Source organism: Delphinus delphis, chromosome 4 (assembly GCF_949987515.2).
Source record: "Delphinus delphis chromosome 4, mDelDel1.2, whole genome shotgun sequence".
In the NCBI taxonomy this organism is placed as follows: Eukaryota; Metazoa; Chordata; class Mammalia; order Artiodactyla; family Delphinidae; genus Delphinus; species Delphinus delphis.
The window spans coordinates 132,961,762-132,976,873 of NC_082686.1; the positions used below are offsets into that span (position 1 = coordinate 132,961,762).

General features: G+C 43.6%; 2 protein-coding genes across 4 annotated transcripts in view; one reads left to right on the top strand and one right to left on the bottom strand.

The window, feature by feature from the left end:
• CAPN7 (calpain 7) overlaps window positions 1-7,588 on the top strand; it is a 38,481-nt gene extending 30,893 nt beyond the window's left edge. The window contains exons 17-21 of one of the 3 annotated variants that reach the window (XM_060011481.1): window positions 1,555-1,700; window positions 2,480-2,542; window positions 3,127-3,257; window positions 5,555-5,647; window positions 5,741-7,587. In XM_060011481.1, the coding sequence (XP_059867464.1) occupies window positions 1,555-1,700; window positions 2,480-2,542; window positions 3,127-3,257; window positions 5,555-5,647; window positions 5,741-5,885 (578 nt within the window). In that variant the 3' untranslated portion in view covers window positions 5,886-7,587. Of the gene's footprint in view, window positions 1-72; window positions 147-1,554; window positions 1,701-2,479; window positions 2,543-3,126; window positions 3,258-5,554; window positions 5,648-5,740 lie in introns of those variants that run through there. The other 2 variants (XM_060011482.1, XR_009519338.1) reach the window with 2 other exon arrangements.
• A 185-nt stretch (window positions 7,589-7,773) lies between these two features.
• SH3BP5 (SH3 domain binding protein 5) overlaps window positions 7,774-15,112 on the bottom strand; it is an 81,082-nt gene continuing 73,743 nt past the window's right edge. Inside the window, exons 5-9 of the mRNA XM_060011484.1 lie at window positions 14,720-14,850; window positions 12,362-12,404; window positions 11,467-11,686; window positions 9,634-9,894; window positions 7,774-9,233 (exon numbers count right to left, since the gene is read on the bottom strand). Coding sequence (XP_059867467.1) covers window positions 9,022-9,233; window positions 9,634-9,894; window positions 11,467-11,686; window positions 12,362-12,404; window positions 14,720-14,850 — 867 coding nt within the window. The 3' untranslated portion in view covers window positions 7,774-9,021. The remainder of the gene's footprint in view (window positions 9,234-9,633; window positions 9,895-11,466; window positions 11,687-12,361; window positions 12,405-14,719; window positions 14,851-15,112) is intronic.

Here is a 15,112-nt window from a genome sequence, read left to right on the forward strand (position 1 = left end):
AGAGAAATGGGCACTGATGGGAGAGATGGGATCAAAAGTGGTTTTGTCCAGTTTCGTTTTGCTTGATCATAGGAAAACATGGCCTTCTTCCCCATTATGCTGCATTGAGGGTATCCCAAGGTTTTCTGGCATGTGCATGGCACACGGTAGGTCCAATGATAAATGTCAAGTTAAACTAGCTAAATTTTCCATTTTTCACGTTGGTCATTATATAACCAAAACACAAATTTTGTGAGTATATTCTGAGCATTAACATGTTACATGGCTTTTGAATTTCAAACACCTTGTTACCCTTTGTACTTGGATTTTTAAAAAAACAATGCTTCCTCTCTTACACATAGTGACTTTGCCATTTCAGGATACTTTCTGGTTTCTAGTTTTATTTTCATCACAATACTCTGAGGTAAATCAGACCGTTCTCCATCTGACAGGAGAGTAAACTGAGACGTAGGTCACACCTTTCAGGACCACAGACGTGCCCATTCTTTTCCCCTTCACACTAGATCGCACCACCTCTAAGCTTGAGAGACTTATTACCTGTTTAAGATACTAAAATTTTTTCTACGAATTGCTTTATAAATATCCATTGTGCCTAAATAACCTCAGTGATATAGTATTGATCTTAAATGACTTCATTGACATGCATGAAATGATTTTATTGTATCAGCCTTAATTCATGAGCCTGTGAAAGGATATGACAGGCAGCATTGTGTGTGATAGCAAAATATTGGAAATAATCCAAATCTCCACATTGTCTGAATAACTAGATGGGGGAGTATAGATAAAATATGTCCTATTCATATGATGGCATACAATACTGTACACATTGATTTAAAAGGAATAAACTATCTGTGTAGATCAACATGGATCTCAAAAACTTCAGTGAAAAATGAAAGATAAGACATATACTGTCTGTTTTTTTAGATACATGCTCGTGTGTGTGTGTGTGTGTGTGTGTGTGAGAGAGAGAGAGAGAGGGAGAGAGAGAGAGAGAGGGAAAGTCTGAAAGGATGCCCATCAAATCCATCAGAGTGGAATGGAATATTAACGGTGGTGGTTAAAAGGAACTTTGCTAGTATGACAAAAAATATGTTAATTTAATTCTGAGTGGTGGGAAATAGATATGTTTATATATATAAACGTATATATGTTTACTTTTATATATATGTTTATATATATATATAAACATATATATATGTTTACTTCTTTGTATCTTTTTAAAAAATTTTCCTTAACAGAAAAAAAGTTAATCTTGATTTTAAAATCCTCTACCAGGAGAGAAAAATAAAACATAGGGCAAATAGCAGGGATTATCATAACCTCATTGGATGTATTCCAAAAGATCTCTTTTTACTTATTAGAAACTATTTCATTTTAAAGTTTTAAATTGCTTAATTGTAAAGTTTTAAATTGAAATTTAATTCTTTAGTACATTATATTTTAAAGATGAATTAATTAAGGGGATGTCCATCCATTTAATTATTTTTCCTACATCAACCATAAAACTTAAAAACTAAAGTCCTGTCTTCTGTAAACCTACTTGTTTATTTGCAGCTGACCCACCTCCGTACATTGATGGGATTCGAATTAACAGCCCTCATTATTTAACTAAGATAAAGCTAACCACACCTGGGACCCATACCTTTACATTAGTGGTTTCTCAGTATGAAAAACAGAACACAATCCATTACACAGTCCGGGTAAGTAAACCAACATGACAGAACAATAATAGAAAGTACATAACGTCTCTGCTTTGTAAGTGGGATTATCTACAAAAAAGGTTATTTATAAAGATTAATCTATATATTGTTGAGTGTGTGTTTATCTGTATAACAATTCAATATTAAATTATGATGATGCTTCATGCAGAAAATAATGCTTTTGAATGGTAAAATTTTTATTTTGAATAACATTTTGACTGAACATTTTAGTTTTTAGAGTAGTAGTTTAGTCCTGAGGTAATTTGGTATGTTGGACTAATAAATTCACAGAGCAATAAAAGCTCCTTTAGTCTATATAATACTTTTATTGAATTAAAAAAGAAGACCTTGAACTTAGTGAAAGGAAATCGATTGCCTATAAACATGTCTCTCAGATAGCTGGGAAGGTCATCGTAATTTTGTTCTGCATAGATTTGTTTGTCGTAGATCAGTCAAGAAGCTCAATTTGAATAGATTTTTAGTGACGAAAGGGACTTTGGGAGCTGCTTTCACCCCTTCATTCTTCACATGTAGAAGCCAAGGCCTAGGGAGATTGTGGTATGTCCTGAGTCATACAGTTAGCAGCAGACAGAGCCTTAGCCGCCCAACCCGCAGTTGTTTATTCCTGCCCTGATGCCAGGCTGCCTACAGAATCAGGACTATTATATATGCCAACTAATTTCTTAGTCTTCCAAAACATTCTTTCATCACTTTAGTGTTTTTATAAGCATAAATTTTATCACTATAATAATTTTCTTTTTTTTTTTTTTTAATTCTAGGTATACTCAGCATGCAGCTTTACTTTTTCAAAGATTCCTTCACCATATACCATATCAAAGCAGGTAAGAGAATTTTTTCTCTGGGTCATAATCTCATCGAAATCTTAGAATTCCCTTTCCTTTTTCTCCTTTTCTCATTTTTTTTTTTCATGTTTAACAATTTCTTACAAAGTAAAAACATTCTGGGACTTGACAGGACTACAAGGGAAATGTAAGTAGTCTCCAGTCTGGGTTGGAATACAAGCTCTTCAGTGAGCACTGTTAAGTGATTCTGTGGGAAAAAAATTCAGAGAAGGAAGACTAATGCAAACCTTGGTCAGTAGGGAAGGCCGTAAGCAGAATTTGAGATCGACTCTGCAGGGCGGGCTGGACGTGTGGAAGAGGATTTTAGGGAGAATTCTTGGCAGGGCAGACTTGAAGGCTGAGAGTTGGAGACAGGGCTGAGAGTAGCAAAGTAGCCGGGCTGCCTTGGAGAGGGATGCTGGCTGCTGGTGGCAATAAAGCCTGGAGAGAGAGGATGCAGCCACGGTGGAGAGTTGCTTTTTTTCTTCTTTTTTCTTTTTTTTTTAAGGCACAAAGGAATTTTGTCTTTTAAATAGAATTATAGAATGTGAAGTTTTGTTAATACAAAAGCTTTGTTTTATTAGATTAATGGAAAGTGGAGTGGTCAGAGTGCCGGAGGATGTGGAAATTTCCAAGAGACTCACAAAAATAACCCCATTTACCAATTCCATATAGAGAAGACTGGGCCACTACTGATCGAGCTAAGAGGACCAAGGTTTGTGATAAATAACTTTCTTAAATTAATAATGTTATATTAAAAATGAGTTTAGTGGAACCGAATAGGGTTTTGAAATATATGTATGTGTGGACACTTAATTTATGATTAAAGAGGAGTGAGGAAAGGGCACCATTCAATAATGGTGCTGGAATAATTAATATCCACTTACCAAAAAGGTGATTAGACCCCTGTCTCACACCCAATCTAAAAATCAATTCCAGGTGGATTACTAATACAGGAGATGAGAACCTCAGGATAAGGAAAGACTTAAGACACAAAGAACACATAAAAAGATTTGTAAATATCCTACATTAGTAAGAAAAAGTCTGCAGTTTTTTTGTGTGTTTTTTTTTTGGCTACGTCAGGTCTTAGTTGAGGCACACGGGATCTTTGTTGAGGCATGTGGGATCTTTCGTTGCGGCGCATGGGCTTCTCTGTAGTTGCGGCGTGCAGGTTTTCTCTTCTCTAGTTGTGGCGCTCAGGCTCCAGGGCTCATGGGCTCTGTGGTTTGCGGCACACAGGCTCTCTAGTTGAGGCACACGTGCTCAGTAGTTGTGGCATGTGGCCTTAGTTGCCCGGCGGCATGTGGGATCTTAGTTCCCTGACCAGGGATCAAACCCATGTCCCCTGCATTGTTAGGCGGATTCTTTACCATTGGACCACCAGGGAAGTCCCAAGTCTGCAGTTTTTAAAAAATAAAAACAAACAAAAACTTGAATAGGCATGTCATAAGAGAAATAATCCAAATGGCCAATAAATTGTGTAAGCCCAAAATTAGAAAAGCCAGTGTTCATCAGTGGCATTTAAGATTATAAAACAGTTACACAGTAATAGAGTCCGCCATAACAATGAAAATAAATTACAGCTCCCCACAGCATGGGTAAGTCTTGGGAGCAAGGATGAGCGACAGAAGCCACATAACAGGATATGTGACTGTTTACCTGTTCTTGACTTCCACTTGTATGAAGTCAAGAACAGGTAAAACTAAACTATTGTTGAAGGATGCACACTTACGTAGTCAGACTATAGACAAAGCAGGAAAGTGATGACCAGGCAAGTTAGCTCTGGGGGACAGAGGCGGTGATCAAAAGGGAGCACACAGGGACTTCTGCAGTGGTGAGAGGGTTTTGTTGACTGAGGTGGGGGTAACCCAGGTGTCTGTTCACTTTATGAATTATTTGTTAAGCTGATATTTATTTTATGTGCACTGTGTTATATTTCACAATTTTAAAAGGTTTAAAAAATACAGAGAATACAAATAAAAATAGTACTAGCTTCTAAATAAAACTAGGCTTAACTTTGCCTTCCTGTAATTATAGACTATTTCAAAAGAAACTTACAATCCTTTAGATAAGACTAAGCTATTTTTCCACGTCATTTTAAAAGCCTTTACCAGTTTGATAAGTGAAATAAGGTACCTAATTGCCCTTTTGTATTTCATTACCATGTAGCTTGAATATGGAAAAATGTTTATTGACGATGTGTATTTTTTCCTTTATTCATATATTTATTCATGTCTTTTGACCATTTTTCTGTTGGACTTGTCACGTTTTTCTTAATTGTAAGCGTGAATAAGGGTATGTATGTAAAGGTATTAACTCCTTCACATATTTGCAGGTATTTTTCCCAGATTAATTTTTTTTCTCACATAGAAAAAAATGTTTCTTTATAATCAGATCTGTTTCTTTTGGTTTATTTTGCTGTGGGCAGGAACTCTCACCCTAATATCAAATAAATTTTTACCGTATTTTTTTCTAGTTCTTTTATGGTTTTATTTTTTACATTATTTGTTTCAAGTCCATGTGGAATGTATTTTATATTTGGTGTGAAATACAGTTTAACAATTTTTTTTCTAAGCTTTTGTCACCTTATCACCACCTACATAAGTAATCCTTTCCCTACTGATTTGGAATGCCATGTGTACCATACGCTAATTATTTCTGTAAATTTAGATCTTATTTCAGGGTCCTCTCCTGTACTTTTTCTGCCTAATACACTATTTTATCATTTAAATTTAACATTATTCTCTGAGAACCTGTGGTAAAAATAGTCTCTTCTAAAGTAAGTTTAATAAAATGTTAATCTTTATGGCATCAATTTCAAAACATAAATGGTGTTTTCTGTAATTAAGAGTAAGAATAGTATGCATGTGTCTCAGAGTGCTGTTCCTCCTACTGAAGCTTTAGAAGCATGTCCTTGATTTAATAGTCCATCTGCACTTTAGGTATAGTTATTTTGGGTATGTGTTTGAGACGACTTAATAAGAGCAATAATTTGTTCTTTTTTACTGCTAGGCAATATAGTGTTGGATTTGAAGTTGTAACAGTTTCTGTGGTGGGAGACCCTGGTCCCCATGGCTTTCAGAGGAAATCTAGTGGTGACTACAGGTAATGTTGGCATTTTGATTGCTATCTAATTTACACTTTACTTTCTGTGGCGTCATCACCTGAAAACCTTGTTCTCATTTTCCCTGAATATAGGTGTGGGTTTTGCTACCTGGAACTAGAAAATATACCTGCTGGGATCTACAATATCATTCCCAGTACTTTTTTGCCTAAACAAGAAGGACCGTTTTTCTTGGACTTTAATAGTATTATCCCCATCAAGACAACACAACTGCAGTGACAGAGAAACCTCAGCAATAGCTGGATCTTATACTCAGCAAACGTCATCTCTTCAAGTGAGGACACAGATCTCCAGGACACTGAACACAGTCATCAGAACAGAATTAAATCTCTAAAAGCGTTCCTGTGGAATCTGGTGCTGAAGTCAGGGTGTGTGGTGAGAACTGTATGTAGTCAGAATTACCCTATGTCACTTAGAAGTACCATTTACATGGTTTTGTGTATATATGGAGTGGGCTTGCATTTAGGGGCCACATTGTACAAAAAGTGTAGCTGCTTAAAGATTAGGCTCAGTCAAGCACTGAGATAGATGCCCTTGCCAAGAGGGAACCGAGACCAGACGAGGAAAATGAGGGGTGTAGACTCACTCACTGAGTGGAACAGGCTGGGATAATATTCTGAAGTACTTATGTTATGTTGTCTTCTTGGCCGAGCATGTTGTTAAGGTAGACCTGCTTGTGTCGTGAGTCTGCTGTACATCCTGGGCACCTAATTATCAAATGAATCATATTACCATGAGATTTTAATTCTGCATTATTTATGGCTTTAAATGCTTACTGTTGCCCATAGTTTATGAAAGGATAAAGTTTTAATACTAATTAACTTAGCATGAAGATGCTCATGCTTAAGAATGAAGGTTGTTGAAGTTAGATACCTGTCTCCCATTGACTCATGTAAAGAGAACTGAGGTATATTCATCAGTGTAGTTTTTATCAGGTTGATGAAAGTAGTAGTCTGAGACATTGAAGACATTACAATTTAGTTTGTCTAGTCTTTTTTAAATTGCTCTGTAGTTCAGTGTTCTTATGGTAACATCACTCTAAAGAAAATACAGTTGAGGATTTAATATATGGTAATTGGGTTGCATTTGAAAAAATTGCCAGGATACTGTTATGTATAAATTCCCAGTTGTTTACATAAAAATTCATCGGAGTAGAATGATGCTCAAGACTTTAAAGATCTAAAAATTAACACAGTGGGATTTTTCATCATCTCTAATTATTAAAACTTCTTTTGTATTTCTGTTATCTTTAATTGAAATAAAATGTTTGTTTATACTTATGGAAACTGCATAGTTTAACCTAGAGAAATTATTAGAGGACTTCATGTGGTATGTTCCATCTAAAACAGAACTCATTAGTTGCACGAAAATTGACACTTTTACAAAAAAAGTCTGTTCTTTTACATTCAGGATAGTGGTAGATTGTACTAGTGATTGATAGATTTCACTTTGATAAATAGTGCTTTCACTTTTAGCATATTTTAGGTGGATTACTTTTCTATTACTTTTTAAAGAAAAATCTAAAGCATAAGAGGTATATTTATTATAAACATGATTTGAACCTTTTGTGTTAAAGATCTTATACGGGATGCAAACTAAGATCTAATCCCTGCCCTCAAAATCCAATGGAGGAGACCTATGTAAACAATTTACTATATTGTAATGTTGAATTCTGTAACAGAGCTCTAAATAGAACTCACGATGTACAAGTAAAGATTAATTTTGGTTGGACCAATATAGAAAGAGAACAGAAACAACTGGGGAGCGTTTCGAACTTCAGTGCTCAAGTATACCTGAGTCACTAATCAACCTGTGGGGCTGAGACCTAGGAGATGCCCAGGTGCCACAGACAGGAGAACCAGGCCTCCAGCATAAGCACCTCATCTTTATTTATTTTCCTGCCACTGCGTCTCCATACTGCTCGGCTTTAGTAGCAGAAGTGGAATTCTGATTCAAACCTGGTAATCAGGGCTTAAAGTGTTAAGATCCAGGACCTTAACTGAAGATAAGAACAGATGACCACTGCATTCCATGCTCTTCCTTATGGCAAGGGGATTGTCTGGAAGATTTAGGCAACATCAGGATTTCTTATTTGAAGTCACAGAAAGACATTTTCTTAAGCCATTTTTATTACACTCAAGGTATTAAGACAAGTACAAAATAACCTTGTAATTAAGATACTGTATCAGTCATTAAAAAAGGAGAAAACAGGACAGTATGAAGGGATTTACACAAATGACAAATATATAAGCTTGACAGACTTAATGGGCAACTTGAATGGGGTTGCTTTTCTTTCTTTTAGAAACGCTAAGTTTTCTTAACAAAAAGGGACAAATAAAATACAATGCTCTAAATATGTGTAACCATGAAAACAAGAAAAGCAGTAACAGAACACTTACACTTAGCATAACAGACACCATTGCTTCTGTTTAACAGCCTTTGCCAACATGTGCCTCCTCCCTTTCCTAGCTGTAAGGAACAATTTCCTCTAAGAAATACTAGTGCAGCATAACCCTTAAATAATTTTTTATTTTTAAAGTTACAGCCTACAGAGAAATTAACACCTTGTCAATCTAGAACAACACTGGCAACCATTCCCCATGCACTTCTCTTAGAATAAGTCCCCTGGGCCGGTAGGATGAGGTTTACGCTGTAGAACCTTTTCTTCCACAGCCATGAACCCCCTTCTGTGATAGGCCCCTGCTGCCCTCATCCCGCCCCCCATCCCCACACCAGCATTCACCTTTCCCACCCCCAAAAGTGCAGCTCTTGGTGACCTTTTACAGAAGATGATTTTAATGGGTGTCCCAGCAAATTCACTTTTTTAAAAGCCCCCTCTGAAAACCAGAGATGATGAAAATGAATTGTGTCCTTGGATTTTTTTTTTTTAAGCCTTCATTGGGTCAAAAAGGTGTCCTTCTGAATATTTGAGTTTTGTCTTGTGTACCTGTTTTCCTTTAGATCCCCTGGGATACAAAGGAGAGAACAAGGCCATTTCCCCAATCGAGCCAGCCGTCGAGCCCGCTGGGGCTCAGCTCCCCGGCCCCTTTACTGGCTCGGGGATTTTTCCCTGGGAACTCGTTACTGCTTCCACAGCACTGACAGGGGACATTCCACAAAGGCCGTGGGCCTGGTCACAGCCCACCTGCAACGACTCTGTGCTGAAAAACACCAGCCTGAGAGCTCTTACCCAGAAGAAACATCTTCGGCTCTCAAGTTCACTGAAACGTCATTAGTGCAGTTTAGAGGCAATGCTTGGGATTTGGCATATATTAAATGATTATTGGCACAATTGTTCTCCATACAGTTTCATGTCTAAATATTGATATGCGCTTGGGCCAGAGCCGCGGCTCGATCAGCCGATCTGCACCACGTTTATGTCCTCGATGACCCTGTCCCTGCCCTTCGAGCCCTGCAGGGACAGCTGCCGCATCCTGTCCTCCAAGGCCTGGCCCTCGGGGGACGTGCTGCTCGGGCTCTCGCCACTGTCACCGCTGCTGCTGCCGAGACCCCGATGGTTGCTGGCTCTGTCACTTGCTTTATTCTCTGCCCCTTCCGCCCTGTCTCCTGTAGAAACGTAAAGATCACGGGGTGAGTACCGACAATTCCAAGGGTCCCCTGGGCCCCAGCCCGTCAGCCAGCTCAACCTCCAGACTCCCAGTGTGGCCCCACTGTGCGCATCACACAAGCGCTTCCATCACAGGACTGCCTACGCTTTCGTTGTGCGGGAAACCGTATATGTCCCTCATCTTTGCAGATGAAATCTGTCACACTCATGTAACAGCTGGGAAACAGAAACCTCTCTAGCAGGTGCTTGTCAAGAGGACTGTTGTGATGGCAGATACAGAAGGAAGCAGGTTGGGAGTGGAGCTGGGCACCATCTCAGGCCACCACACCACAGCACGTGCACCGAGGCCCTGATCGCGGCCTCCGGGGCAGGCTCCCCCGAGCAGGGGGCTCAACTCACCTCGCTCCACCTCGCACTCAGGGGAGGAGGCCCCGCTGCACTCACTGCGGGGGCCCAGCACCGGGAACATCATCCCGAATTCCGACAGGGACATGGGGCTGGGCAGGTCCAGGCTGCCGGGCCTCACGGCTGCGGGGAACTGCTCGGGCATTTCCGACGGGCTCGTGGGACCCGAGCTGAAGCTGGACACGGACTGGGTCTCCGAATCATCTTCAGACACAAAGGTGCTGCAGTTGTCATCTTCGAAGGCCTCGGAGGCCACTAGGAGGAGAGAGAATAGCCATCACCCAGGCCTGACAGACAGCCACCCAGTTCCTTACACGTCTCCAGATGCATCCACTGCAGGCAGGAGCTAGACAGGGCTTGGCAGCTGCAGGGTCCAACCACCTGATCCCAGGATCCCTTCACCTTGCAGGGAAGCCGCTGGACCCCGTGGATACTCAGTGTCCTTACCAACACTTTCCAGCCCTGCCCTAGAAGTCAGCGTCACCAGACACTGCCTGAAGGTGGAAGGTGAATTCAGCCACAGATCGGGGGTTTTATCCACCCCAGTCCCCCAAACAGATCCCCCCGTGCACAGGAAGAGGGCTGGCCTGCGTAACGCACCCTGAACCAAGCCAGCCAGGCTTCAGGGCTGCCTCCTTCCACGGGATGGGCAGCAGAAGCTGCTGGACGAGACGGCCCTGCGTGGAGTGTCTGCTGGGACCATCTTCTGAGTAACCTGTGATCTCATAAAAGACGTGGCTCGGAGCCCAGCTAGATCACTACTGGCCACAGGAGAACACAGTTCCCTTACAGTGTTCTGTAGCTTGTGCCTCGTTTGTTTTGTGGACCATTATGACCAATGCCCAGAGACACGTCATTCTCCCGGTTTGAAAGCCGCCTCAGCTTTGAACTATTTCCCCCTCAGCCCACACATGATCCCACGCCCCTTTCCTCCTTCCTCTGCTTTAAAAACAGCCTGTAGGATCCCTTAGATGATCATCCACGAGAAGTACTGTAATGCTGAGCACAGAAAATGGGCTCAGCTCTGAGTTCAAATCCCATCTCCACTACTTGCTGTGTAGCCTTGGTCAAGGTACTTAACCTCTCTGAGCTTCATGTTCCTCTCCACACAGGGTTTATGAGATGATGTATACTAAAGTACTCACATCACGGTTGCTCAAATTAGTTTTCCTTTTCTTTTACCTGGGGCCTGGCACTTGAATGTTTATTGGCTGAATTAAGGAACACCCAAGGGCGGAGTGTGGGGAAGGGCCAACGGCCATCATTCCACAGAAAAGGCAGAGAAGGATGTGTGCAGAGACAGTGCTGGGGGGTGGTTTCTGGACTGACATAGAGGGAGCCACCACAACCCTCTGTATCCATTTCCCAGGGGTGGTCCTTGGAAAACAGGTCCCCAAGGACAGACACATGTGCAGTGACCACTGGAGGCCGGCGCTCCTTCATTTAATCCTGACGACCGCTCTCTGTAGTGGACGGCAGGGACCTTCATGTGCCCCCCGCTTTACAGGGGAAGAAACAGACAGGAAGTTACACCCTAGCCCATGTCATGTACTAGTCATAGTGGGAAGGTCAGGACTTGAATCAAATCTGATTCCCACGTCCCTATTCCAGACGACTCTTCTTCCCTGTGGGACTTCTCAGAGCCTTCAATGCCCTAACACGTACTTGGAATGTCAGGAGTGAACGTGTAACATTTCCCAAACATATCTAACCACAGAATCCTGACTCTGAGGATGCTCAGTAGCATCTTGGTGAACACAGTGTCCCACCAATGGGGGAGGCCCCAGGAAGCAGGCCGCACTAGCTGCACATGTGCCCCTGACTCACCAGAAACAGCGTCAGGCTCGGGCTTGCGCCCCGACAGGTCCTCGGCAGCCGGGCTGCCCCCCTCGGCCCCGACACCGCACCCACGGGGCCCCATGGCGCTGGAGCGCCGCCGCTCGTGGATCTCGTCGGAAATCGTCTCCAGGTTCCTCAGGGCCGTCTTGTACTCGCCCTTCGCCAGGGCCAGCTTGGCCTGCAGTTCGTCCACCGTCTTCTTCAGCTGCTGCTCGGGAGAAAGGGAGGCTCTGTGAGTGAGGCCACCCCCGCCGGCCTGGCGATGCTCTTGAGTGACGGGTTCAAACATTTGCGCCCATCACTCTACCCTCAAGACACGACTGGGGCCCTGATCCCCTTCCACAGCTCTCCACGCAGCAGATATGAGAGCAGCCACCACCCCGCAACTCCCAGCCAGGTGACAACTTGAGCTCTATACCCAGGAGCAACCCCTGGGAATAAGCCCATCAGGGAAGCAGCAGTGGGAGTCAAGTTCCCACAGAAGTCCCACACTCCAGCCATCTGATTCGGGAGCTGTGGTCCTCACACTTGAGGTGCATCAGGACCCCCTGGAGGGTGTGTTAAAACCCAGATGGCTGGGCCCCGCCTGCAGAGCCTCTGTTCAGTCGGTCTGGGGCGGGACTGGGAATCTGCACTGCCAGCAAAGCTCCCGGGCCCTGCTGAGAACCACTAACCGAGTACAATATGGAAAGTGACTGAAGCAGGTTCAGAGGGCGGCAGAGAGCACTAAGGACGCAGCAAGACCACTCTGAAGGCTGAAGACTTGGTCAAGAATGTGTCCCCCTCACTGGCAGCCATGGGGCCATTTGAAAGCCCACTACAGAAAGGGGGGCTTTGAGGGCAGAAAACTCCGATCTGCTTCAAGGCCAAAGGCCACACGTACCTCAAGCTGCATGTAGTACTTCGCCTTGAGTTCAAAGTAAGGCCTGTAGAAGACAGGAAGGAACCCTGTAAGAGCACGATAGCAGTGCCCCCAACCAACTCCACGGGGTGTCCAGCTGGCCAGGCCATCCTCCAGCATTTACTCAGCTCTGATGAGCCATGAGATAAGGGGGTGCTCCCAGCTCCTGGGCCTGACGGATACAGACACTCCCCCAGGGCCAAGCTGCCAGAAGGCCTATCTCAAGACACGGGAAACCCACACATAGGAACACGTATCCCAGGGCCCCAAACCCTGGCTCACTGTCCTCTCTGGGGGGGCTGTTCAAGGCCACATAGGGTGTGCCCAGCAGCTAAGGTGGCCCAGCCTCCTCTCCTAGGGATGCCTAGCAGATGAGGCTGAGAAGAAGCTGCCTCAACACACACCGGCTCTGCTGAGTTCATCCAGGGAAGGGAGAGGCACCACCGTCCCTCACTGAGGACAGCAGGGCCACCACAGGGACAGGGGCTCAGGTCGGCCTCTTGGATTCTGTGCCGGACTAGGGGGACCGGACAGTGTGCTGACCCAGCCAGGTCACGGGCAAGAGAGAGGACAAGAAAGGCCAACATTCTACGGGTTGTGGGTCAGCGGGAAGACGCCGGCTCTTTCAGGAACTCGGGTGTCTGAGCATGAGGAGTTGACAATACTTTATTCTTGAGCCCTTCACCCTCCATGAGCTCGGGGTCTGTCTCTGGCTGTGGGGTCTAGGCCATTCCAGGTCCTATCTCTTTGCTTGGAGGCCCAGCAACTGTGAGTGAAGCCGGGGTTAGTCCCCAAGATCACTGTCATATGACAACATATAGGAGTGGTAGTGAGAAAAGCGGAAGAAAACTTCCATTGAAACCAGTCTTCCCAACACTGTAAATCAACTATACTTGAATAAAAAATATATACATTAAAAAAAAATAATTCCTTTGGGCCCATCTGTGTGTGTCAGTAATAAGATGAACTGTGCTTTCAGTGCTGTTTTATGGCCTACCCTTATTACATATAAATATTATGAACATATTTATATACTAATGAAGACAGCATCTATGTCATTATTTTAACTGCTCTAAACTATTCCAGTGTTTGGAAGTGTCAAGACTTATTTAACCAAAGACTATATTGTTGGACAAATTAACTGTTCCTAGTGTTTGGTATTATTATAACAGGGAAGAGCAAAATCTGACTCCATGTTGGATCTGTTTCTTGGACTTTAACCTTTGCTTTTCATTGCTTTTGTTAGTATAATCATACATAATGGCCTGCCTCAGGAAACCCTGCCCCTCTGCCTGAATATTAAAGTACCTTTGTTCAGCTCACAGGGAGACAATCTGACCCTGCCCACCTGAGAATGGCGGCAGAAAAGAAGAAATTAACACATCCCCTCCCTGATGCTGGCCAAGCCAGGCACAACTAATGGCCTTTTTATTTTACTTCCTCACTTCCTCCCCCTCTCTGTTCTATAAAAGAAACTGGCATCCAGACCCCGAAAAGATGGTTTTGGGGGACACCAGTCCTCCATCTTCCCAGTCTGCCGGCTTTCTGAATAAAGTCGTATTCCTTGCCTCAACACCTCATCTCCTGATTTATTGGCCTGTCGTGTGTTGAACAGAGTGAGCTTGGACTTGGTAACATTATAAGAAACTTTTGAAATAAATATCCTGTGAAAAGAAAGAAAGAAAGAAAGAGAGAGAGTGTGAGAGTGTGTGAGAGAGAGAGAGAGGGAGAGAAGGAGGGGGGGGGGGAGGGAGGGAGAGAAGAGAAAGAAAGAGAAAGAAAGAAAGAAAGAAAGAAAGAAAGAAAGAAAGAAAGAAAGAAAGGAAGGAAGGAAGGAAGGAAGAAAAGGAAAGAAAAGAAGAAAGAAAGAAAAAAGAAAAAGGAAGGAAGGAAGAAAGGGAAGGAAGGGAGGGAGGGAGGAAGGAAAGGAGGAAGGAAGGAAAGGAGGAAAGGAGGAAGGGAGGAAGGGAGGAAGGAAGAAAGAAAAGAAACCAGTCTTGCTCCACTTCATCAGCTCTTGGTCTACAAGGATGTGTATTATGTACCTAGTTCACCCCATTGTGCTGACAGGTAATGAGGGACAGGGCCTCATCCACACCACCAGCCACAGAGCCAAGGGCACGCCCTGAGTTTCCCAAAGCCCAGCCCCAGCCCACGGGCCAGCTAATGGTTTGCTCTTGAAATTCCTCTTCCTGTGCTCCCAGGTCGGAGCAGCCCCACCCCTGAGGGGTTACAGGTAGCCTGGGCAGGGGGCTCTGGTGGGGCAGGCCACAGAAAAGGTTGAGAAGATGAGGAAGAGGAAACGAGCAGCAGTCCAGGGACCCGCTTGCCCAGGCTCACTTGGACTTGTTGATAGCTCGCTTGAGTTTCTTCTCCAGCTGCCGCATGCGGCCCATGGCCGCATTGTACCTGGCTGCCGTCTCCTTGTGCACCAGCTCGCTCCTTGTCTTGGTCTGCTCCGCCTCCATGACCTTCAAATGACAGCAGAGGTCAGCCCAGCCAAACCCAGAACGGTCCCTTGTTGGGGTATTACTTATGTCATTTAAAAAAACTAGGAATTTGGGATTCCCATATACACACTACTATATATAATGTAGATAAACAAGGACCTACTGTAGAGCACAGGGAACTAAACTCAGTATCTTGTAATAACCTATAAGGGAAAAGAATATGAAAAGAATATATATGTATAAAACTGAATCACTGTGCTGTACACATGAATCTATCACAACA